General features: G+C 39.5%; 1 protein-coding gene across 4 annotated transcripts in view; it reads right to left on the reverse strand.

Moving 5' to 3' along the window:
- Positions 1 to 3,088: 3,088 nt before the first annotated feature.
- The window catches only part of RHBDL2 (rhomboid like 2), a 54,812-nt gene continuing 32,139 nt past the window's right edge, over positions 3,089 to 25,761 (reverse strand). For 3 of the 4 annotated variants that reach the window (XM_045859735.1, XM_045859736.1, XM_045859734.1), the window contains 5 exons: positions 24,915 to 25,027; positions 10,541 to 10,641; positions 8,790 to 8,850; positions 4,418 to 4,479; positions 3,089 to 3,648 (listed from right to left, as the gene is read on the reverse strand). In XM_045859735.1, coding sequence (XP_045715691.1) covers positions 3,469 to 3,648; positions 4,418 to 4,479; positions 8,790 to 8,850; positions 10,541 to 10,641; positions 24,915 to 25,027 — 517 coding nt within the window. In that variant the 3' untranslated portion in view covers positions 3,089 to 3,468. Of the gene's footprint in view, positions 3,649 to 4,417; positions 4,480 to 7,506; positions 7,678 to 8,789; positions 8,851 to 10,540; positions 10,642 to 24,914; positions 25,028 to 25,761 lie in introns of those variants that run through there. The other variant, XM_045859738.1, reaches the window with a different exon arrangement.

Consider the following 25,761-nt stretch of genomic DNA (forward strand, 5'->3'; position numbering starts at 1 on the left):
TGCTGGTTCTCTGCACTTTCCCCTTTGCAGGTGCAGAGCAGATTCCATTCAATTCAGTGCAGTGAATGAGTCAGCCACCAACTAAAATCCATTTCTCTTTCAGCCCATTCTTGCTTCTAAAACAGGCTGTCCAATAGAGCTTTTGCACCAATGTTGACGTAGACTCTAACTGCACTGTTCAGTAAGGGGGTCCCCACCCGCATATGACTTCTGAGCTCTGGCAGCGTGGCTTGTGTAAGCTACCTGTGCCTAACGGCTACATTATTGAACACAGACAAGAATACTTGCAGTATTTCCAGTAACCGAGTACAGTTGAGAAGACGAAAGTTACGAACCCCAAATTAAGCTGAATAAATGATCCCTCTATAAGTCAGATATATCAAGTTTAAAAACACCAGATGTTTTTGTGTTTCATGGTAATTTTGCCCTCTGGGGAACCCAATAAGACAACTACTGTTTTTGGTCATATGAACAGTGCTTCTGGTGCCTAAAAATCTTTCTGACTAGATAACTATTGAGTCATCAGTCTCAGTAATCAATAGGTCATGTCTGATTTCATGGTTAGATGAATGCTGCGGCTCTGTCCAGATTTCTATTAACAACTACATTGCCCTTAGGTCATTAAAGGTCTCTCCTCAGAGCTAGTGACCTGGTACCTTCACTGTGGCGGATGAGTGTTTCTTCCCTGGGCCTCTTTGCACTAATAACTACTTTTCAGATTAAATATAAACATTTCATGGGGGGAGAATATACATTCATACTTGTATGTTATATGCATTATATTATGTGTAATATATAAATTATTCATAAACTGGAAAAACACTAAGCCTCAGAGAAATACAAATTAAAGCGTTTTTAACTATCACAATGCAAATATTTCAAAGATTTATAATATCTGCTTTGGGAAAAATATGAGAAAACTGTTACTCATATACGGTAAAACTGTAAAATGCAAACAGCTACTTAAAAGGCAGTTTAAATTTATCCAGATTAACATCTTATTTCTGTTTCTGGACACCTGAAATATTCATTCATTCTGGAACACATACTCAGAGACACACTGCATAGCACTGTTGGTAACAGTAAAAATCAGCAACAACTTCAGTGTCCAATAGAGGAATGGTTAAATAAACTGTAGTATATCTTTATCATTCAGCAACTCAGAGAATAAATATCTCTACAAATGAACAGAGAAAGATCTGTCACAGTATAAAGCAAGTTCCAAAACAATACATGTAGTATAACTTCTTTTATCCTGTTAAAACCTACATTTCACATGTATATTTAGTTAGCTAAAACAAAGAGATAGTTAACCCAAATCCTTCTTAGAGCAGGTAAATCTGAAGCACATTATGCTTAAAAGTGACACCAGGGCCATCTTCAAGTTGTTCTGTGTGTTTGGCCCCTTGGGGTGTAGAGCTGAGTCAGCGCAATTCAGTGCAGTGAGTAGAGTCAGCTGTCAGCTAAAATACATTTCCCTTTCCGCTCATCCCGGATAGAAAAAGGTGTAGAATACACACCCAGCTGTTCCCAGTGGTCGTCACCAGGGACAAAGCAGGTTGAGAGGGGGAGAATAAAGGAGGGTTACCTTTTCAAGTCATTGCTCAAACCTTTGTTTAACCAAGAACACATTCATATTCTCATACTCAAAAAAAATTTAAACGAATTCCAGACCAGCTTTTCTTAAAATGCTAGAACATTTTTCTCACTGTATTAAGTGTAGGTGCTCCTCTCAGAAGACAGCAACATGTTTAGATGGGTGTGTATGCATAAAGCATGTTGATAAGAGAAGGAAGATTGTACTTTCTGTGTTCAGATAAACTAAAAATACTGTTCTGGAAAAAGAATGGCCAGCAATCTGGGTTCTCTACAGGAAAAGGACACAGGCATCTCAGCTTCAGATGCATTTTTACCTTCTGTAAATAAACCCTAACCACTCCCAGGAGAGCCACTAGCACCGTGTGAAGGATGAGAATTGTATCATAGGTGAGGATCCAGAGCCAGGTGCACAGTGCACACTGGAAAGCCAGTTGCAGGTTCCTTGGGATGCTAGACGAGCTATCAGAATCTTTTCTTAAGTGTATTTTATTGATTATGCTATTACAGTTATCCCACTTGTTTTCTCCCCTTTATCTCCCTCTGTCCTATACTCCACCTCCCTCCAGCATTCCCCCTCGCCCACTCAGTTCATGTCCATGGGTTATACATATAAGTTCTTTGACTTCTCCATTTCTTATACTATTTTCAACCTCCCCCTGTCTATTTTGTACTTACCAATTATGCTTCTTATTCCAGTCTTACACTAGCAGTCCAGAGAATTCTGTCTTCTCCTGTAAGGTGTTTCTACCATCCCTGGTGCACCCACAGAAGTGTTTATTCCTGTACTCCTGCAGTGTTCGTAACTTACAGTATTTGGGGACACAGCACTGTCAGACCAGTAGGGGAGGACAATACAGGCTTTCAAGTCTTTGCCCGTCTTAAACTGTGCTTCCTCTTAGACAACTTACTTGATCTTTTAAGAGTCTCCATGTCATTGCCCTGACTGGTGTGGCTCAGTGGGTTGAGCATTGTCCCACAAACCGAAAGGTTGCTGGTTTGATTCCTAGGCAGGTCCCTGGCTGGGAGAGCGTGAGAGGCAACCGATTGCTGTTTCTCTCCCTCTTTATCCCTCCCTTCCCCTCTCTCTAAAAATAAATAAAATCTTAAAAGAAAAAAGTTTCCACGTCCTCCTCTCTCAGATGCAGAGAATAGCCACCTTTCTGGGTTCTTAAAAAGATTAGCAGAAGCTGTGGCCAGGTGGCTCGGTGGGTTGGGGCATTGTCCCGTACCCCAAAAAGCTGCTGATTTGATCCCCGGTCAGGGCACATACATAGATTGTGGGTTTGATGCCCAGTCACAGTGCGTATAAGAGGCAACCAATCAATATTTCTCTCTTTCTCTCTGCCCCCACCTCTAAAAATCAACAAGCATATCCTCAGGTGAGGATTTTTAAAAAATTAAACAATAAAAAAAGATTAGCAATGTTGTACATAAAACACCTCAGTGATCTGTCCGCTGGAACAGCGATCAGAAGTGATTTCCAGTAGTCTGACACAAGTATGAAAAGTTTTATTGTCAGCATAGTACAGTACTCATGGACTCCGTCAAGCCCTCTCCATGATACAACCTCCAAGAACAAGTCTCTTTTACAGGATACGTGCGTTTACACCATATGCCTGGGAAAGACCCAGTTTCTGGTTTTTACTTCCATTTTCTGTCTTCCTCTTTCCTCCCCTTGCATTTAGAAGCTCCTTCCTTAAAACCTAAGTCCTTTTGTTAGAAGTCTTTGCCACTGATGACCTCAGTGGCATTCTGCCTTCTTTTAGAATTGTTGGCACTTGCTGGGACTTCTCTGTTTCTTCATAGAGTTCTCCAGTTTTCTTTTCCCAGATGGCTCTTTTTTATTAATTGGTTTCTATTAGGGGCAGATCAGTTTGCTGGGGATAAGAAGATGTTGAAAAACACAGCAAACAAGACACAAGCTAAATACGCTGCAATTGCCACCCAAAACCGTGGGTCTTTCAGCAGTGTCTTGTCAAAGCAGCTGAACACAGTGTACCCTATGGACATTCCAGCAAATGCACCTGCAATGTGAGCTGCAAAAGACACCTTGGGAGAAAAGGGGAAGAAGTGGGGATTAGTGGGAAAAATGCTAATCACATATTTCAGTTGCATCTCTCGTACAAAGCAACGAATACCATCACAATCACGCAAGAGTTTTAAACGTCTGAAGAGCAAGCTGCTCAGACAAGAGACACAGAGCTCCATGTGCACAGAGAGGAGGTGTTCTAAAATATGCAGAGCTAGAAAATGGCATTTCACAGGCTCCTGAGTACACAAGACACAACTATTGTTTCCCTTTCCTCTTGGCCATCATCCCATTTTGGATGGTTCTACATAGAGCCGACCAAGACAACAGGGTTGAGTTGCATGAGGGATCTCTATAGCAGCACAGCCTGATCCTGCATAAATGAAATGTCAGATTTAAAACACAGAAGCCACCAAATAAATTCAAAGGCTCGTTCCAACAAAATAAGATCTTTGTAAGTTTTCCTTATATTGTAAATTCATCTGAACCCAAATTTTCATTGCTGATTTCCAGCCTGCTTTTTTATTCCCTGTGGACAGTAAAATCCCTTCTCTCCTGTTCTGGAATGGCGACCAGCATGGCAAGTGCAGAGAAGCAGAGCCAGTGGTCAGGGCCGTGAGAGTTAAGTGCAAAGGACAATTCGAAAGTCTGATCTTCTCAGGAGTTTTCTTCCAGGTGGAAATTTGACTGCTCTAACTCACAGAATCATTGCCCCTATCTGATGACCCTTTTTAGCTATTAATGATAGGTAAACCAATCTCCATTGAGAAAATAATAAGCCAAACTCACCAGTGATCCATTTGCAGGGACAAAGAACCTTCGGTACAGAGCAAATCCCATGTCCGACGCAACTAGAAGGAAAGGCAACCTGATGAAGCATCAGAGTCTCCACAAATGTGCACCAAATGCTTTTGGTTTCCCTCTTGTAATGGTAGCCGGTAACATTTATTGAAATTTATTCTATGTGAAATGCTGTTCTACGAGCTTTACAATCAGTAATCCTCACAATGGTCCTATGAGATTGGTACTGTCATTATCCCATTTTGCAGATTTATTTATCCAGCAAGTATTTATTGATTATCTCCTATGGGCCAGGCACTATTCTAGGTGGTAGGCATACTGCAGTGAGATCAGCCCTGTCTCATGGAGCTAATGAGTGAGGCAAATAAACAAATAAGACATATAGTGTGCCTAGTGGTGCTAAGTGTTGTGGAGAGACACAAAGGGAGGAAGGAGAATGGGGACTGCTGGGAGTAGAGAGAGTCATGAAGGATCTCACTGAGCAATGACATATGATGGAAATAAATGAGCAAGCCATGCTGACCTTTGAAATAAGAATCTGCCGGCAGAGGGGAGAGCAAATGCGAAGTCCCTAAGGCAGGAATGTGCCTGGTATGCTGGAGGAATGCAAAAGCAGTTGATCTGGTTGGGTCAGTGGTTTTCAAAAGTGTGGTTCCCTCCCCACGCCAACACTGCAGTAGCAACATCACCTGGAAGCTTATTAGAAATTAAAATTCTCAGGCCCACATCAGACTCAGTGAACCAGAAACTCCGAAGGTGAGGCTCATGGTCTGTTTTAACAAGACTTCCAGAGTGATTCCAGACTACCATTAGGGACAAAGTGATAGGTGATGAACAGGGGACAGACCAAGGGACATTTTGGCTTACTCTGAGGACTCTGACTTTTATTCTGAGCAGTAGGAAGCCTTTGAGAGCTTTTGAGCACAGCAATGACATGATCTATTGTAGGTTTTTAAAGGCTCATTCTCATGGTTACGTAGGGAATAAGCCATAGGAGAGCAAGGACAGGAGCAGGAAAACCAGCTAGATTACTACTATTTCAGCAATCCAAGTGAGGAACGATGGGGCATTTTATTCAAAAAGAAACCAGGACAGAGGTTTAGTACTTGCCCAGGTACTTAGCTCAGAGGCAGGGGCAGCACTAGAACCTTAAGCAGTATGACTTCTCTCTCACCCACCACACTGAATGCATTGCCTCTAATTCCTCCACCCTTGGAGCACTGAAGATGGCCAAGAAGGGGAATGAGTCCATGTTCTCTCTCTAATGGAACAGTGAGAGCCAGAACTTAGACATTCTTCAAACAAGTTAGATGTGTGCTGCAAAAGGAAACTCCGGGGTTTCTTGGCCTGGAGCTCTGCCCTACATGTGCACAACTTGGAAACATCTCATGCAGCTGTCACATTCCACACCCATTCCCCAATTCCCTGTGCTCCACTTAGTGAGCCATTGTGTCCTAGGAGATGGAAAGACCTAGTCCTTGCCTTTGGGAAAATAGCTTCAGGACCATGTGTTCTGGCTCCTTTCCCTCTCAATACTCTATTGACGTTGAAGTCACTGGACAGGAATTGAGGTGGAGGAAGTACTCAAAATTAATTTAATTGTAAATAGCTATTATACAATGTTCTGGCTAAATGTGGCTGTATGACATTTTCAATCATTTGCATTTCCCGATCCAGTGTAAATGACACAGATGGGACCACAAAAGTATAAGAAAAAAGCTGCCAGAGAATAGGGCTAACTGCTTGGAAACAGTTACTCTGGTCTGGTCTTCGGAGTAGGAGGCCAGCTCTCAGAAGGTCTTTGTAATTCTTAGCCTGTCAATTTCTCTATTTCATTTCTCTTTTATCTTGGGCCCCTCACCACAACACTGCCTGGCTCTGCTTCCTGTGGGAGTTTGCTTGTAAGTTGCTGCAGTCACTTTACAAGGAAACATGTTTTCCCACCTGAAAAGATGCCTTCATTCCAATAAACTGAATCATTATCCTCACTAAAACTTTGCACTCATTTAAGAGAGTTGCCTTTATACAGATTTTTTTTTTGAAGGATGAAAATGTGAGTTTTCCTTAACCTTTTCCAAAGGGAAGCTCAGTTGCTTTGCCAGAAAACACATCCAACAAATGCTTAAGGCCAAGTGTCCTCCACAATTAAGAACAATTTTTACCTTTAAAATATGTATATACACACACATACACTTTTCCCAAGGGAATGTGTTTAAAATTAAAATGTTCTTGTATTAATCTAGTGTGTGTTTGAACTCTTCTAATTTTCAACAGTAGGTAAACCAGGCCAAAGAACTTTTAAAAACGAGTGCAGGGCAGTGGGCAAGGTTAATGTTGGCATGCCCTGCCTCTATTTGTAGAACTTAATAAAAGCACACATTCAGTGACTTTATCACTTACCTCAAGGGACATAATGTTACATAAAGTATCTTTGGAGAAACTGCTGTGCGGAGGAACATTGGGTTTTTACTCCAACACAGAAGAGTGTAAAAAACAATTTCCCCATCAAAGATCTGAGGCTTATTTTATAAAGTCATTCATAGTTACCCCAAAGAAGCAAATTGAACAACCAGGTCATCAGTGTAACATGCTTCGGTCAAAGGACTTGTCCCTTGGTTCCAGTTGTGACTCAACAACTCAGCAGCACCTCAGCTCCCCAAGGACTCTCCCACCTAACTCCCCGACTCGCTGTCCTGTCCGTGCTGACAACTTTCCCTCACCTTTTGGGTTTCTTCTGGAGTATGCGACCCAACACAGAATCATAAATTTACTTAAAACATTATGAGATTTTTTGTGTGTGATTACCTGTTGCAATGTATTTAATGTGTGGCCCAAGACAACTCTTCTGCTTCCAGTGTGGCCCAGAGACACCAAAAGGTCGGACACCCCTGATGTAGAGCATGGTATAGACTATAAAGTCACATATTTCCTCTCAGGACCAAACGTTATTTTTACAGTTAAACTGTTCATACACTAAGTCTAGTCACTTTTCTCAGAAGTGGTTGTCCCCATTCCTGCAGTATGTATAATTGAACTCTTAATACCAATAAGCAGAATCATTTTTTTCTTACCATGCAGACAGCCAAACTCTTAAGCTTTATCAAGTGTCTTCTCTGTCTTGGCCCTCCAGTCTGTCACCACAGTCGGACCCCAACATCTGCTCTTTTCCCCACACCCTCCAAGCGGATACAGCTTCAGCTGATCGGCTCTGGAAACACAAGTGACTGGCCCTGCTTTCGCTCTTGCTTCTGTGGGTGAAGAAAGGGGTCCTAGAGAAAGTAACCTCACAAGGTGAGCTTACTATAAATTCCTAACTGGCCAGGTCATGGTGGATAGGCAGTCATGCCCCAGGCCTGTAACTTCTTTAGTGAAAGGTTTGAAGCCAACCCTGTCCATTGTCCTCATGCATCTGGGTTCACACACCTTTGAAATGTCTACATACCCCTGGAAGGGGGTATTCACCCTCAAGAGAGCACATAATCTTGCTAACTACCTTTTAATCCAGTCCCTGCCTTGCTTTCTCCAATCTTCCTTACTTTCCTCCTTAAATTCAAATGCATAACAGATGCTGCAGAACTATTTTCCAGAGCATTTGAAATCTTGCCCCCCGAGTGTATGTCATCAGTTTGGCTCCAAGAAACTCATGAAAATCCTCTACAGGTTTGGACACTCTCACATTGACGTTTTCTTTTCTACCTTGTGCGGTCTGCTGCCATCCAGAAATCTAGCCCGACTTTCAGACTCAGCTAAGATCCCATCTCCTCTCCAGATCGAACACTCTTCCTAGAATTTCTCTAGCACATAATGCTCTTCTGTAGTTCCTGGAGCTGTCAAAGGCCACATTAGTCATCCTCTCAGTTCCCTGAACTTTCGGGCCTGTCATCATCCACTCTCATTTTCAGTCCTCAGCTACTACTCCATGCTTATATCCTAGATGAGTTTTTTTAATCTGAAAATTTAGAAATTGAGGAAGGAAATAGTATCAGTGGTTTTCAAGCTTTCCCTTTTCAGAAATAAAAAATATGTACAGAATCCACTGTATGAACAAGAAAAATCCATTCTGTAAAACAAATGAAGTCACTGTGGGTGCAGTGGACAGAGCCTAGAGTCCACTCTTTCGACTTCCCTCACTTAAGAAACTAAAAGCAAAACCATATTACTAAGACACCTCCAAGAACCACCCACGAGGGTCTGTGAAGACTCCACCATTTACACCTTTTGGCTCAGGGCGTAGGGAGCTGACAATTTTCTGACTCTAGGCTAGCAGTTGTCCTCCATGTTGGCATACAGGAAACGTGAGGAGACCTGAAGCATGAACTGGTAAAACTGAGGGTGTGAAAAGTCCACAAAACCAACTTACTTATGAGGATGATGATCAGTAGTCTGACAATTCCGAAGGCAGGAATCATTTCTCGAAAATTCTTGCAAAGAGATAATAAAAATAAGATAAGCTCTCTATTGGCAAATGAAACCTCAACTGTGCTCTTCATCTTCTTTTTCACGTAGAATAAAGTCTGAGTGTCAGGTACTTGCAAAACAAAGCATTGGATTAATAATAGCCCAGTTTTCAAATCAATTTGGGAAGTACAACTCTGGTGCACTTTGGGGAACTAAATTGAAACATGACATTTAGCCATGCATGATATAAACTAGACACAATTTTATTGTCAGGAAATGATCTAACTATAAGTAACATAAAATCAACATGTAACATTAGATGGATAGACAGATACGCTGTCAAACTACGTCTGATGAAATATTTTCAAGTTTTTTTGGTTAATGTTTATTTGATACTTCTTTGTCCTCTTTCTGAGTAAGAGTTAGGAAAGAACTAATTTATTTGAGTACTACCTTATTTTTTTTAGATAATTTCAAAAAAATCTAAAATGTTGGTCAGAAAAAAACACATCTCAGTCCAGCTTGCAGTAACCTCACGGGTTACAGAGAATGAAGTCAGAAAGACATTGCCACTTTAATTTATTGAGTTACATACCATTTCCTTTCAAGTTATCCACTCTCTTCCCAAGGAGTAAACATGCTGGATTAGCCATGTTTATTCAAAATAAATTATTTTCAAACTGTTGTGACTATGACTCACAGTAAGAAATAATTTACTTAACAATCCAGTATACAATAAATCAAACTAATTCTTACTATACATGATGCATACTGAAAATTTTTTTCACTGTTTTCTTTTTGCTTAAGTTTTCACAACCCTTAAACTGAGTTCACTACTACTAATGGAATGCAATCCAAAGATTGGAAAAAATTTTTCTAAATGACTTCCATTTTTGGAACAGTTTTCTAATTGCTTCATATTTTTCAACTTATAGTATTTTCAAAGTAAAGATATATAAACATACATAAATAAACTAGAAGTACTTTATATTTTAAAGTATACCTACATGGTTAAAATATTAAGAACTAGACAGGATTTTAGCCTGTTTTAAAAAAAGGTTGACATTCTCACATACTAAATCATGAAAACATAAAATAGTATGCAAGCTTGGAGGATGATTTGGCATTGATACCTGCTTCTAGAGAGTTATCCTACCAAAAAAAAAAAATCACACAAATGCAAAAAGATAAACGTAGAAGAACATTCTTTATGGCATTATTTGTAAATGTGAAGAGCTGAAATCACCGCATATTTTTTCCAGTGAAAGATTAAGTAGTCAGGATACAGCTCTATAGAGAGGGCTATGGAGCACTTGAAAAGCTGGAGGTGGATTTCTGTGTCCTGACATGGACAGATGGTCAGGATACTACTCTGTTAAAAAGCAGAACACTATAAGGGCAGTTCTATTTTTGTAATATTAATATTGGTAGGATTTTTTAATACAAAAAGAAGATCTGAAAGGATGTATATCAAACTGTTAACATACTACATTGGGGATTTTGACTTTGTATTTTTCAATTTAAAATTTTGTTGAGTATTCATTAGTTTTGAGACCAGGGGAAAATAAAGATAAAATGTGAAAAAAATGGTGGTCAAAAGGAAGATGAGTGCTCATTAAATATTGATAAATGAAGATTCCCTAAACCAAATACCAGTTATTGTTCAAAAAAAAACCCCAAAAGTCCCATAGATTACATTCCCAAAGGTCTTACCACCAGAACATTCATAAAATAGCCTCCCATCAGAGCATAGACGCCTCCGGAAGCACCCACAAGATACCTGAGTGGGTCAAAGACAGAGCTGGCCAGGGACCCTACAGAAATAAAACACAAAAGGGTCAGACACAACTCACAATAAGAATCATGGAAGATGAATCTTTCTAATCTAACATAAAAGTTTGGGAAGCTTGGGTCACTATCATACTAACAAACAACATATTCACTTTGTCCCTTCCACACTATAAAAGTATAGTTGTGTGTGCTGACTACCTCAGTTTTCCTGTAACATTGAATGCTCAACATGAAGACAGTAAAACAGTGATAAAAACATAGATGCTGGAGCCAGGATTACCCATCATGTAACTTGAGCAAGTTTCTAACCTCTATGTGCCTTAGTTTTCCTACCTATAAAATGATGATATTAACAGAACTTACTTCAATGGGTTGTCAGGGAGAGTAACCGAGTTAGTTGATATGTGCATTATGCTTAGAACACTACCTGACATTAATTATATACTTGTTAGTTTTTTTAGCCAAAACTATCAAAATACCTGAGACACACCAACATTTTATCTTATCTAATGGCTAGCTTTCTCATGGAGCCAGGATTTGGCCTCAGAATCCTTCTCAACAAACCAATCAGATTCACCAACCAAGATGAAATCTATTTGCTAACCGAATCTTAGACTGCCTGAATCAACAAAAGGGAGGAAATAGATCTTCAAAACCACCTCTCTATAGTGCTTAGTTCTAGCATTTGATCTCTCGCTTTCAAGGCCCTCCATTCCGTAGGACACAGTATAATACTACTTCATGCAAGACAGACCAAGTGTCTGACCTTAGGAATCTTACAAATGGATGAGCAAACAATCATAAAATGCAGAATATAACAACTGTGATTCTTAATGTAATAAATTTGCTATGGAAGCACCTAGAAAGGAATGACTTCCTCAGCAGAAAGGTGGAGGCCCTGCTACTCTGAGAAGGAGATGATAGTTTTTTTATTAAACACTAAAGAACCTTTAAATTTTGGACAGGGAAAACAAAGGAGAAGAAGGTATTCAGGATGTAGGGATATGGAAAACCAAAGACATAGAAACAAAGGCAAGTGGATGACTGAAGATCAGCGATAAGTAGTTCAATGGGGTTAGAGCAGTGGTTCTCAACTTACAGACTAGGGTTAGCTAGGGTGCTTGCATCTAAATCATACATACACATATTTATTTTTTAAATACATACACATATGTCCACTTCATGACGAGTCTCAATGATAAGTTTCACCCCCACCCCATTTGAAATAGCTAATAGCATTGAACAATATATGAAACAATGGTCTTCAAGATACTGGACATCAGAGAACTAAGCACAGTCAAACCTGAGAGACCCAAAAGAAATTAGATGAGTTGTCTGATTGCCCAGCTAAGTGCCTTAAGAGAAATTACAGGCTTCAGTGCATGGAAGGGGAACATGAGTAGATCTCAGTAAACTTATAAGTTGATGAAATACAGTTTAGAGTCCAGAAAGACCTAGAGTTCAAAAGACAACACCAGAAAAGAGAGACCTGCATAGAAAGAGGACTCCAAAGAGAAGCATGTGAGGAAATTATCCAAACCAAGAAAAGAACCACCAGAAAGGAGTATAGGAAAGAGCACCTCCTGCTCAACAGCACCAGAGAGGCTGAGTAACTTTCCAAATGAGAAAACATCATAATCCAAAGGGCACTGAATAATGTACATAGGAGGGTCCTGCACCAGTAGTGGGGAATAATTAGCATTAAACATGACTCAAAAACATAGTTTTACATACCAAATCTTACCAGAAAAGATCAAACTGCTTTTAAGTAACTAAGTTGCAGAATAAATCTAAGGAATATTTATAGGGAAACAATAATACCCATCATCTGAAGGTAAAATGTCTAGTTTCCAAACTAAAGTTTTCAGACACGCAGAGAAGCAAGAAAATGTGACCCATAATAAGAAGAAAAAATAAATTGAAACCTACCCAAACTAACACAGCTGTTAGATTTAGCAGTTAGGGCAATAATTATTACAACTATATTCTATATGTTAAGTAGAAACATATAAAATATAAATTAACTCATATCAAACTTCTAAAGATGAAAACTACATGTTTAAGATGGAAAAATAAATGTGAGATTTTTGGCAGAATAGACATTCCAGAATAAAAGATTAGTGAACATGAAGACATGGCAATAAAACTATCTAAAATGAAACACAGAGAAAAATATTCTTAAAAATACATACGGTATCAATGAGCTGTGGGTCAATTTCAAGCCGACTAATAAATACATAATTGGAGTCCCCAAAAGGCAGTACATAAAAAAATATTTGAAGAAATTATGGCCAAATTATTCCTCGGTTTTATGAAAACTATAAACTCACATATCCAAGAAACTCAAGAATACCCCAAGCACAAGAAACATGAAGAAAACCACACCAAAGTACAACAAAATCACATGGCTCAAAACCAGTGAAAATCTTACAAATAGCCAGACTAAAAATACATGTTTGAAGGACTTCTGATCAAGATTCAGGCATAAGTAAATATGCTTTGTTTCTTCACCCAACTACAGAAAAAATTACATCTAGACTACAAAACAAATAACACACTGAACCATCAGAAAATCAAGCCATATGGAAGTCCAATAACCAAGGATTTAAAGAAGCTACATTCATCCAGATGTGTAGGAGGGGCAGCGAAGCACAGAGTGATGGGTATGGTGTGGAGCAGCAGGAGTGGCGTGGAGAGTTGGCAGAACAAGGAGGTACACGTTCACTTGTGGTGGGTAAAAATTGGGAGAAATACATCAGGAGCAAGAGAATCCCAGCTCCAAATCAGCCCACCCAGTAGCCCAGGGCTCTAGTGCCAGGAAGATAAATCCCTATAATTTCTGGCTATAAAAATCAGTAGGGGTTGGGGCAGCAGAAGAAACTGCCAGATTATCAGAAGACTCATCTAAAAGGGCCTGCATGGACTTAGAATTTACACAGACCCACCCCTTCAGGGCTTCAGCACCAGGACAACAGCAGGACACAAATGGCGTACGGGAAGAAAATGAGGAGACTGGAAACAGGGCAAGTGCTGGAAGACAGCTTCCTCACAGGCAAATCTCCATAAGCCAGGCAGCAGTGTTGTCCTCTCTCAAAGCCCTACCCCAATGCAGAGCCACAAAGCAGTGAAATGGGTTGTCCCACCCTAGTGATCACCTAAGGCTCTGCCCCACACAATTTACAAGTTCGCTCTTCTGCAAAAGGCCATGCTCCTAAGACAAGAAGTCAAAGCAGCTCTACCTAATATACAGAAACAAACACAGGGAGGATGCTAAATTGAGGAGACAAAGAAATATGGCCCAATTGAAAGAACGGAACAAAACTCCAGAAAAAGAATGAAAGGAAACAGACACAACCAACCTGTAAGAGGCAGAATTCAAAACATCTGGTTATCGGGATGCTCAAAGAACTCATTGAGTAAAGCATAAAAAAGACCCATGCAGAAATGAAGGTTACATTGAGTGAAATAAAGAAAAATCTATAGGAAAATAACAGTGGAGGGGATGAAACTGAGTATCAAATCAACAATTTAGAACATAAGGAAGAAAAAAGCATTCAATCAGAACAGCAAGAAGAAAAAAGAATCCAAAAACCAGGACAGCATAAGGTGCCTCTGGGACATCTCCAAACGTACCAACATCCAAATCATAGTGATGCCAGAAGGAGAGAAAGAGCAAGAAATTGAAAACTTACTTGAAAATATAACAAAAGAAAACTTCCCTAATTTGGTGAAGGAACTAGACATACAAGTCCAGGAAGCACAGAGAGCCCCAAACAAGGTGGATCCAAATAGGACCACACCAAGACATCATAATTAGAACACCAAAGGTTAAAGAAAAAGGAAAAAGTTTAAAAGTAGCAAGAGAAAAGCAGAGAGTTACCTACAAAGGAGTTTCCATAAGACTATAAGCTGATTTCTCAAAAGAAACTTGGCAGGCCAGAAGGCACTTCCAAGAAGTGTTCCAAGTGATAAAAAGCAATAACCTACAACCTAGGTTATCCAGCAAAACCAACATGGAATGGAAGGCTGATGGAAGGGCAGATAAAGTGCTTCCCAGACAAGGTAAAGCTAAAGGAGTTCACCATTACCAAGCTGTTATTCCATGAATGTTAAAGGGACTTATTTAAGAAAAAGATCAAAACTATGAACATTAAAATGGCAACAAATTCACAACTATCAACAACTGAATCTAAAAGAAAGACAAACTAAGTAAACAACCAGAACAGGGACAGAATCATAGATATGGAGATCATTTGGAGGGTTATAAGCTGGGAGATGGAAGGGGGAGATTGGAGGAAAGGTGCAGGGATTAAGAAGTATAATTGGTAGATACAAAACAGAGAGGGGGATGTTAATAGTATAGGAACTAGAGAAGCCAAAGAACTTATACGCATGGCCCATAAACATGAACTAAGTGGGGGATTGTGGGAGGGAATGGGGATACCAGGCAGAGGGGGGCCAAACAAGAAAATTTGGGACAAGTGTAATAGCATAATCAATAAAATACACTTAAAAAATAAAAATAGAAAAAAGAAAAACAAAATCCCATTAAACCTTTTTTGTAGAAATTGACAAGTTGATTCTAAAATTGATATGGAAATACAAAGGACCTAGAATAGCTAGCCAAAATAACCCAAAAGAGTAAAGTTGGAATACTAGCACTTCCTGATTTCAAGACTTACTAGAAAACTACATCAATCAAAACAGTGTGGCATTGTGTGGACATACACAAATATATGAGTGGAACACCTAGTACAGACATAGACAAATGCATACACAGAGTCTGGCAGAAGCGAGGCCTGCTTGATTGTGGTTGGTAGGGCAATAATATGGGTGTAATAATTTATAGTTTTAATTTGAACATTTCACCTAAAATGTCATATGGTGTGATATTGTCATGTTACAGAACTACATGCTTATGATTTTGTAATAAAAAAATGGGCATTATTTGTGCTGGACCCTGTATATAGACAAGTGATTTCAACTAGATGCAAAAGCAATTCAAACCACACAGTGCTGGAACAATTGGATTTCCACATGCAAAAGCAAATAACATTTCAATACATACCTTGTACCATGTATAAAAATGGATCATAGCCCCCTATGTAAAGCTTAAAATTACAAAACATCTAGAACAAAACACAGGAGAAAAATCTATGACCTTAGGCTTGACAAAATTTCTTAGATATGACACTAAAACCCCACTCCCAAATATTAAAAACTGATAAATTATACTTAATCAAAAATTAAAACTTCTGATCTCCAAAGGATACTATCAATGTTGAGAGAATGAAAAGACAAACAATAAACTAAGAGGAAATGTTTGCAAGTCATATACCTAAAGGACTTATAATTAGGATATATAATAGATGCTATTATATAATAATAAGGAATATAATCCCATTTTTAAATGGGCAAAGGATTTAAATAGATACTTTACCAGAGACAATATATGGATAGCAAATGAGCACATGAAAAGATATTGCCCTGGCTGGTGTAGCTCAGTGGATTGAGTGTGGGCTTGCAAACCAAGGGGTCACCGGTTCAATTCCCAGTCAGGGCACATGCCTGGGTTGTGGGTTAGGTCCCCAGTTGGGGGCATGTGAGGGGCAACCACAGACTGATGTTTCTCTCCCTCTCTTTCTCCTTCCCTTCCCCTATCTCTAAAAAATAAATAAAATATTTTTAAAAGATATTTATCCTGAATAATCATGAGAAATTTCAAAATAAAACTCATTGAGATACTACTATACACCCAATAGATTGTCTAAATTAAGAGTGACAATATCAAGTGTTGATGAGGATGTTGAAGAACTAGAACTTATGGTGGACATGTAAAATGGTACCACTTTGTACCACATGACCTAACAGTTCCACTTGTAGGTTACAAGAGATACACATGAGATACCCAAGAGATACACATGAAAACTTCTACACAAATACTCATAGCAGTATTATTCATAACAGCCAAAAAGTGAAAACAACCCAAATGTCCATCAATTGATGAATGAATAAAGAAGATGTGGTATAGCCATACAGTGGAATATTGTCCAGTGATAAAAAGGAATGAAGCACAAGATACATGATACAACATGGATGAATGATGAAAATATTATACTCAGTAAAAAAGACCACATATTGTATGATTCCATTTGTGTAAAATGTCCAGAATGGGCAAATTTAAAGAGACAGAAGGTAGATTAGTGGTTGCCTGTGGCTGGAGATGGGGTATAAGATTAAAAGTACAGTGTGACTGCTAATCAGTCCAGGGTTTCTTTGGGGGACAAAATTATAAAATTAGATTGTGATGACAGGTGCATAACGCTGTGAGTTAACTAAAAAAAAAAAAAATACAGTGATGGGAGTAAAAGATAGAAAACTGTACTTGAACAATAATTAAAATAAAATTTTAAAAAATATTTAATTATATACTTTAAATGGGTGGATTTTATGATGGATTATATCTCAGTAAAACTATTTTAAAAGTTTGGCAGTTTCTTAAAAGTTAACCACACCCTGTGAAAGGATCCAGCCATCCTATTCCCCAGTATTTACCCAAGAGAAATTAAAACATTGGTCTGCACAAAGACTTACACACAAATAAATGTTCATAGCAGCTTCATTAGTAATAGCCCCATACTGGAAACAACCAAGTGTCCATGAACAAGAGAATGGATAAACAAATGGTGATGCATCCATACAATGAAATACTATTCAGCAATAAAAAGCAACCAGCTACTGAAGTACATAATAAGGATAAATCTCAAAATAATCATGCTGAGTGATGAAGTCAGACAAAAAAGACTACATACTATAAAATTCCACTTATATGAATGAAAAAATACAGAATCAGAGGAAGTGGGAGAATGGCAGGAAGAGGAAAGAGGAGGATGGGATTCCTAAGAAGCACAAGTAAACTTTTGGGGGGAGTGACAAATACATTCATTATCCTGATTGTGGTGATAGTTTCATGGTTATAAACTCCTATGAAAACTTATCAAATAGTACACTTCAAATGTGTGCAGTTTATTATTATATGTCAGTTATACATCACTAAACAGAAGAACACATGGATCCCATGGCCATATCCCCAGAGATTCTGATTCAGTTGATTTGAGTAGGTTCTGGATAGCTTCACTTGTAACAAGCTCTTTAGGTGATTTTGGTGATCGGTCTGGTTGTTGGGGATGGGGAAGACCTGGGCTGGAGTGCAAAAAAAGGCAAAGCAAAAAAGACAATGGGCAGGAGGAAACTTTTGGAGGTGGTGGATATGTATATAGCAAAGATTGTGGAAATGGGTTCATGGGTGTATACTTATCTCCAAATTCATCAAGTTGTATACATTAAGTATGTACTAATGTATGCAATTCATTAAATATTTTTAAATGTATTTTATTGAATATGCTATTACAATTGTCCCAATTTTCCCTCTTGGCCCCCCTCCACCTGATACCCCCATTCCCTCCCACAGTCCCATCACTTAGTTCATGTTCATGCGTGTAAGTTCTTTGGCTTCTCTAGTTCCTATACTATTCTTAACACCCCACCCCCATCTATTTTGTACCTACCATTATGCTTCTTATCCCTGCATCTTTTCCCCATTCTTCCCCTCCAGCCCCAACTGATAACCCTCCAAGTGATCTCCATATCTTTGATTTTGTTCCTGTTCTGGTTGTTTGCGGGTTTGTTTTTTTTATATTCAATTGTTAATAGTTGTGAATTTGTTGCCATTTTAATGTTCATAGTTTTTATCTTCTTTTTCTAAAATAAGTCCCATTAATATTTCATATAATAATGACTTAGTAATGATGAACTCCTTTAGCTTTACCTTGTCTGGGAAGCACAACTGAAGGGCTTTATCTGCCCTTCAATTCTAAGTGATAGCTTTGCTGGATAGAGTAATCTAGGTTGTAGGTCCTTGCTTTTCATCACTTTGAACACTTCTTGGAAGTCCCTTCTAGCCTGCCAAGTTTCCTTTGAGAAATCAGCTGATAGTCTTATGGAAACTCCTTTGTAGGTAACTCTCTGCTTTTCTCTTGCTACTTTTAACATTCTCGCTTTACCTTTAACCTTTGGTGTTCTAATTATGATGTCTTGGTGTGGTCCTATTTGGATCCACCTTGTTTGGGGTTCTCTGTGCTTCCTGTACTTGTATGTCTAGTTCCTTCACCAAATTAGGGAAGTTTTCTTTTGTTATATTTTCAAGTAAGTTTTCAATTTCTTGCTCTTTCTCTCCTTCTGGCATCCCTATGATTAGGATGTTGGCATATTTAGAGATGTCCCAGGGGTTCCTAAGCCTATCCTCATATTTTGAATTGTTGTTTCCTCTTTCTGTTCTGGTTGAATTTTTATTTCTTCCTTACATTCCAAATTGTTGATTTGAATCCTGGTTTTCTTCCCTCCACTGTTAGTTTCCTGTAGATTTGTCTTTATTTCACTCAGTGTAACCTTCATTTCTTCTTTATGTTTTTGCCATACTCAATGAGTTCTAATCACCAGCATTTTGAACTCTGCATCTGAGAGGTTGGTTATGTCAATTTCATTTAGTTCTTTTTTGGGGTTTTGTTCCGTTCTTTCGATTGGGCCATAGTTCTTTGTCTCCTCAATCTGGCAGCCTCCGTGTGTTTGTTTCTGTATATTAGTTAGAGGTAATTATACTTCCTGTCTTAGTAGTGTGGCCTATTATAGAAAAGGCACCCGTAAATTGTGTGGAGTGGAGCCTTAGTTAATTGCCTGTGGGGATCAACCTGCTTTACCACTGTGGCTCTGTGTGGGGGGAGGGCTTGGAGAGGGGACAGTGAAGCTTCCAGGCTTCTGGAAGTTTCCCCAGCCCTTGCCCCATTTCCAGTCTCTTCACCTACTTTCCTTATGTGACTAACACCCTTCCAGCTGCTGCCCCGATGATGAAACCCAGAGTGGGTGGGTTTGCATATGTTCTAAGTCTGTGTGGACCCTTTAAGCAGTTAAAATCCAGCAGTTTCTTCTGCTGCCCCTTGCAGGCCCTTTAAGCAGGGAAAATCAGGCAGTTTCTTCCACCGCCCCAACCCCCACCAGTTTTTCAGTCAGAGGTATGGGGGATTTGTCTTCCTGGTCCTGGAATCCTGGGCTGTGATAGCTCGCTCCCAAGATATCCCTCCTGATTTTTATCCACTATACGTGAATGTGGGATCCTCAGTTCCACTGCCACCACTGCCTCTCCGTGCCACACCCTCTCTCCACCTGTTCCTGTGACTCCGCTCCTCCTGCCTGTCTGGATGAGTGTGGCTTCTTTAAATCCTTGGTTGCTGGACTCCCATACAGCTCAATTTCCTGACAGTTCTGGGTGTTACTTGTTTTGAGACTGGTTGTAATTCTTTCTATGGTTGTACCAGGAAGTGATGAATGTCTATATGCCTCCATCTCCTCCAGAAGTCCTGTACTGATTTTTGTTTGTCAACCATACCTCGATAAAAAGATTTTTTAAAAAATCAAGTCTTTCTCTAACCTTTTCACATATAATTTATTTTTGAATATTAGTAAAGAAGTTTATTCTTCAAAAAAGAAGACGACGAAGCAGGGGGAACAGGGAGGAGGGAGGAGCCAGGGGGTGGTGGTTGATAGGGAGAGGGGGAGTGAGGGGGAGGAATGGAAGAAAGGAAATAAAGGCAATGGACCCAGTCAGTGAAGGGTAATGAAAGCAATCTTGGACATTTCAACTTTCTTTTGGCTACTGAAAATGGCCCAGGAATGTTATAATATGACCTAAGCTGTATTTGAGGAAGGTGACCCAGGCAGCAAGGGTGAAGGGTAGATAGCCCATAACAGGGAAAAGATAGCTACCAAAAAGCTATTGCAAAAAAGTAGGCAAGGATCTGAACAGGTTATTCCTGTTTTCTCTTTCTCTGGAATTGGGGCAGAGCTGATTCCACAGGTTGAAATTAAGCTGTGGGTGAGGGGAGTGTGCGTGCTGGAGCCAGGCAGGGCCTGATCATCACAGAAGGTCAGGACAAAGGTGTGTGAGGGAATATAAGTAGAGGGTGGAAGAATAGGATCCACAAAAGTAGGAAGGAAGGAGGACGGGGAGCTGTCACCAAACCTTGCCAAGTCTATCTCATGACTGCCTGCTGCTCTCCATCCCACTGTTCAAGGAGGCTGGCAAAATTTTGATTGGCAAAAAAATGTCAAGCATTGGCACAGATTAGATTGTGATATGTGAAAGTCCTAACCCCCAGCACCTCAGAATGCGACTTTATAAATAGGATTCTTACAGATGTGATTAGTTACAGGGAGGTCGTATTGGAGTATGGTGGGACCCTAAACCAGTATGACTGGATCCTTATAAGAAGTGACAGGGACACATGAAGGAAGAATGCCACGTGACAATGGAGGCAGAGACTGAAGTGCAGCAGCTACAAGGCAAGGATTGCTGAGCACCGATGGCTAGCACCAGAGGCTGGGAGAGGGAAGGAAGGATTCTCCCCCACAGACAGCAGAGGAAGGAGCGTGGCCATGTGGATGCCTGGATTTCAGACTTCTGCTCCAGAACTGCAAGGCAATGCAGTTCCGTGTTGCTATGCCTGTGCATAGGAGACAGAGGTGTTTGGGAAACCTCTGTACCTTCCTCTCAATTTTCCTAAAACAGCTCTCTAAAAAATGTCTTTAATTAAAAGAAGAAACAACCTTTCAATGAACAGCATTATTAAATAAGTTTCACTATTGTTTCAAGTCCTGATTAAATTTCATGACATAGAAATATAGATAATATAGCCCACCCACCCACCTTATCTGTGGTTTCACTTTCCACAGTTTCAGTTACCCATGGCCAACTGCAGTTCTAAAATATTACATGGAAAATTCCAGAAACAAACAGTTCTTAAGTTTTAAGTTGAGTGCCATTCTGTGTAACGTGATAAAATCTCATGCCGACCTGTTCTGTCCAGCCCAGCACATGACTCATCTCCCTTCGTCCAGCACCTCCGTGTACTGCAATATGACATGTCAAGGGACCACAGTCTCGTAACTTTTATTACAGTACGTGATTATAATTGTTCTAGTTCATTATTAGTTATTGTTAATATCTTACTGTGCACAATTGATAAATTAAGCTATCATAGGTATGTATGTACAAGAGAAAACAGTATATATAAGTGTGCGTGTGTATACATATACATGTATGTATATATACATGTGTGTACACACACACACACACTGTTTTTGGTACTATCCATTGTTTCAGGCATCCATTGGGGGGTCTTGGAATGTATCCCCTGTGGATATGGGGGCACTGCTGTATACTTTTAAATTTGGTTATTTTTCTTTTCTTAAAAAAGATTTTATTTATTTTATTTTTAGAGAGGGGGAGGGAAGGAGAAAGAGAAACATCAATGTGTGGTTGCTTCTCATGCAAACCGTACTGGGGGCCTGGCCTGCAACCCAGGGATGTGCCCTGACTGGGAATCCAACTGGTGACCCTTTGGTTCACAGGCCAGCGCTCAATCCCCTGAGCTACACCAGCCTAAATTTGGCTAGATTTGGTTATTATTTCTATAGAAGTTTTCTTTTAATCACTGTCATTGCCAAAATACAAAATTTTAAAGATGATGTTTAATTTAAAATAGAAGAATTGCATCATTGGCTGAGCTTACTCCAGTTATGCAAAAATATTGTTGTATTACAATAATTCTGGCTATTAATTCTCACCTTTCCTAATATCAGTCATTAGTTCTTACAAACTAATCAGAAAGTGTTTCCATAAATAAATTTAAAATGCACTAAAACTCTTCACTGAAAAATTTTAAAACATTAGGGAATTGTTTCCCAGCCTTTTAAGTGTGAACTTTTAAGAGTTGTTGCATCACTTTCAGAAGCAAAATCGCATAAACATGAAAAGATTTCCAATAACCAGTTTTCCAAATACCCTTTTCATAGCAGGAGTATTTTTGAAAAAATAGTTACATTCTTATTCCTTTGGTGGGGGGGATGATATTATGTCCTTGAAGAGATACACTTCATGTTTGTTTTTCAACATCTGTTAAATAGCTTACTACTAAAAGTCCTTTTGTTGTCACAGAAAAAAAAAGCCAGAACATTATATAACCATCTTTTTTTGAAAGTAAAATGCATAAACAAACTTTTTTTATTTTTTAAATGGGCAAAAAATGAGAGGAATCACTCTGATTTTAAGACTTGTGTGGCGGCAGTGGTAGCGACTGTGTGGAGGGACAGACACATCGTCTGTGAACAAAAAGGAGAACCCAGAAATGGTCTCACAACGACAGCCAACTGATTAGTGACCCAGGTGCCAGCGCAATTCAATGAAAGAAGAACGGTTTTTCCCACAGATTGTCCTGGAGTAATCAGACATCCATAGTGAATAAGCAAACAAAGAGAACCTCAATCCCAACCTCACACCTTCTATAAAAATTACCCAGCTCAAAAGGATCACATATTTAAAGGTAAAACATACAACTGTAACTTTAGAAGATAACATAGGAGAAAATATTTAAGACCTAGGACTCAGTGAAGAGTTCTTAGACACAGCACAATTCATTGAACAAAAACATGGTAAACTGGACTTCATCAAAATTAAAACTTCTGCTTTGTGAAAGACCTTGTCCAGACAATGAAAAGACAACCTGCAAACAGAGAAAACATCTGTAAACTACATATTTGGCAAAGGACTAGGATCAGAATATAAAAAGAAGTCTAAACATTCAACAGGAAAAATACGTCTAATTAGGAAATGGGCAAAGACATGAACAGTTTCTCTAATGACGAGATATGGATGGCAAACAAGTGCATGAAAAGACGTTCAACACCAGCAGCCACCAGGGACGTGCTCGTTCAGACCGTGATGAGGTATCGCTACCAACCTCAGAGCAGCACAACTGAAATAAAAAGTAGTGACAACACCCAACGCTGGTAAGGACGTGGACAGCTGACTCCCTTATACATGCTGGGAGGGGTGTAAAATGAAATAGCCGTTCTGGAAAACATTTGGCTGCTTCCTGGGAAACTAAATATGCAACTGCCATGCAACCCAGCATCTGCGCTCTTGGACATTGACCCCAGAGAGATGAAAACTCATGCTCATGAAACTCTCTACTGATGCTCACAAAAGCCTGAACACGAGTGTCTGTAGCAGTTTTATCTGCAATAGCCAAAAACTGGAAACAACCCAGATATCCTCCAGTGACTGAAGGGTGGATGGTACATCCATCCCATGGACTCCTACTCAGCAATAAAAATGAATGATCTATTAATACAAGCAACAGCCTGCATAATCTCCAGAGAATTATGCCGTGTGAAGACCAATTCCAAAATGCTGTCTACCTTATTCTTCCGTTTACATAACATTCGTGAAGTGAGAAAACTATACAGGGATGAGCAAAAGTAGGTATATAGTTGTGAGTATGTAAAACAGTTTATTCATGTACTATTAGTTATGAATTATTGTATTATTTATTTGTATTACAACTATGAACCTACTTTTGCCAAGCCCCTGTAGAACCAGAAAACAGATCACTGGTGCCGGGGGGTAAAGGAGGGCGTCAGGTTGGGAGGGAAGAGAGTGCAGCTTGAGGGGTTGGAAATGTCTTCCACCTGACCACCTGACTCCCACAGCGAGATCATCCTGATGGCGGCACCGTAGTGCAGTTTCGCCAGCTGTTACCGTTGGGAGTAGCTGGATACAAAGGATACAGGAGACCTCTAAGGTCTCATGTATTTACTTCTCACAACTAAAGTGCAAATCTATAATTATCTCAAAATAAAAAGCTTACTTTTTAAAAAGTGTTTCCAACAAATAGCGGATGAATAGGAGTTCTAGCGTTCTCCACCCACACCGAAATGAATCACCTTAGGCACACGCGATTTCAGAGATCACTGCTGGGAGCTGCCAACGCCTACTGGGCCGTTCGGCCCCTTTAACGCTTCTCTGCACTCTTTCGAAGTTACCTTTCCGAAATCGTGTTACTTCCCCAAATCTTTCCTCTGACACATAAGGGCCTTTATGGTCTGGCTTTTGGCCTTTCCCCAGGGTACACACCTGGGCACCAAACAGCTCAGTTTTCAATTACGTAAAACGCTGTCTGACTGTGCAGTTCCTGCGGATAGCCACAATGACTTATTTCTGTGTGCCTATCTTATCTCCAGTGTCTCTAATTAACTTATCTCCAATGCTTATCAGGTTTCCTAGCACATATTAGGAGAACATCTTAAATTAGAAGCCCATGATCAAAGTGTATTACCTTTGTTTTGTTTATAACTTCCTAAGAGCCCAGAGGTGTTGGTTTTGTGTTTTCCTCAGAACACTGACCTGCAATCACTCCTGCCAGGTACACCAGCCCCACTCGGAGGCCTTTGTGGACCATTTCCAAGGGAATGCCCAACACGAGCTGCATAGCAAGATTCCCCAAGATGTGCTGAATTCTGCAGAGACAAACACATTTGTCAAGTATTAGGGCCGATCCAGGCAGTTATTTCCTTGGAAGAGCAGCAGGCGTTGAGGTGTTGTTTATAGGTACGGACTCGCTTAACTCAAATTCCACTTTCTAATTTTTTGTAGCTGGTGAAAGAGCATTTTAGAAGTCTACATTTATTTCATAAGTTCTGTTTTATAACAGTTACTGATACAACATCAGAGCAATGAGGCTGGCCTAAGGAAAATAAACTTGAAATTAGATTTAGATGACAATTGGCAACTTCTGTCAGCTTCGGCATCTGATTTTGTCAGGGTTGCATAGTATTTAGAAAATCTTAATTCACTTAAATTGAGTTTAAATTTCAATAGGTTTCTAAACAACTTGTCCTGCTGTCTCAGAATGTTCTTTAATAAAAGAGGTGGCAAGAGGAACCTCATTCCCAGTTTTACATTTGAAAGTTTTTTTTAAAAAGCTTACGAGAAAGGAAGAATAAGTTTACCTCGTAACACTAGCTAATGTTGGTACCTCCCATGCACTACAGTTTGGCATATAACATATTTGAGTATAGGTGTTTTTATTATAGTTCTTAAATAGGTAAAAATATTTTTAAATAAAAGTCATTATTTTGCTTGTCAAACCCCATGAGTATCTCTGGAGAATCTCTGAGTATAATTTGGTAAATGCCCACATTAGAGTAATCCTCAATTTAGTTGCTATGCAGCACAATGCTAGGGTTGGGTT

This window comes from Phyllostomus hastatus, unplaced genomic scaffold, assembly GCF_019186645.2.
Source record: "Phyllostomus hastatus isolate PE091 unplaced genomic scaffold, TTU_PhHast_1.1 phas_scaffold_182, whole genome shotgun sequence".
NCBI classification, from domain to species: Eukaryota; Metazoa; Chordata; class Mammalia; order Chiroptera; family Phyllostomidae; genus Phyllostomus; species Phyllostomus hastatus.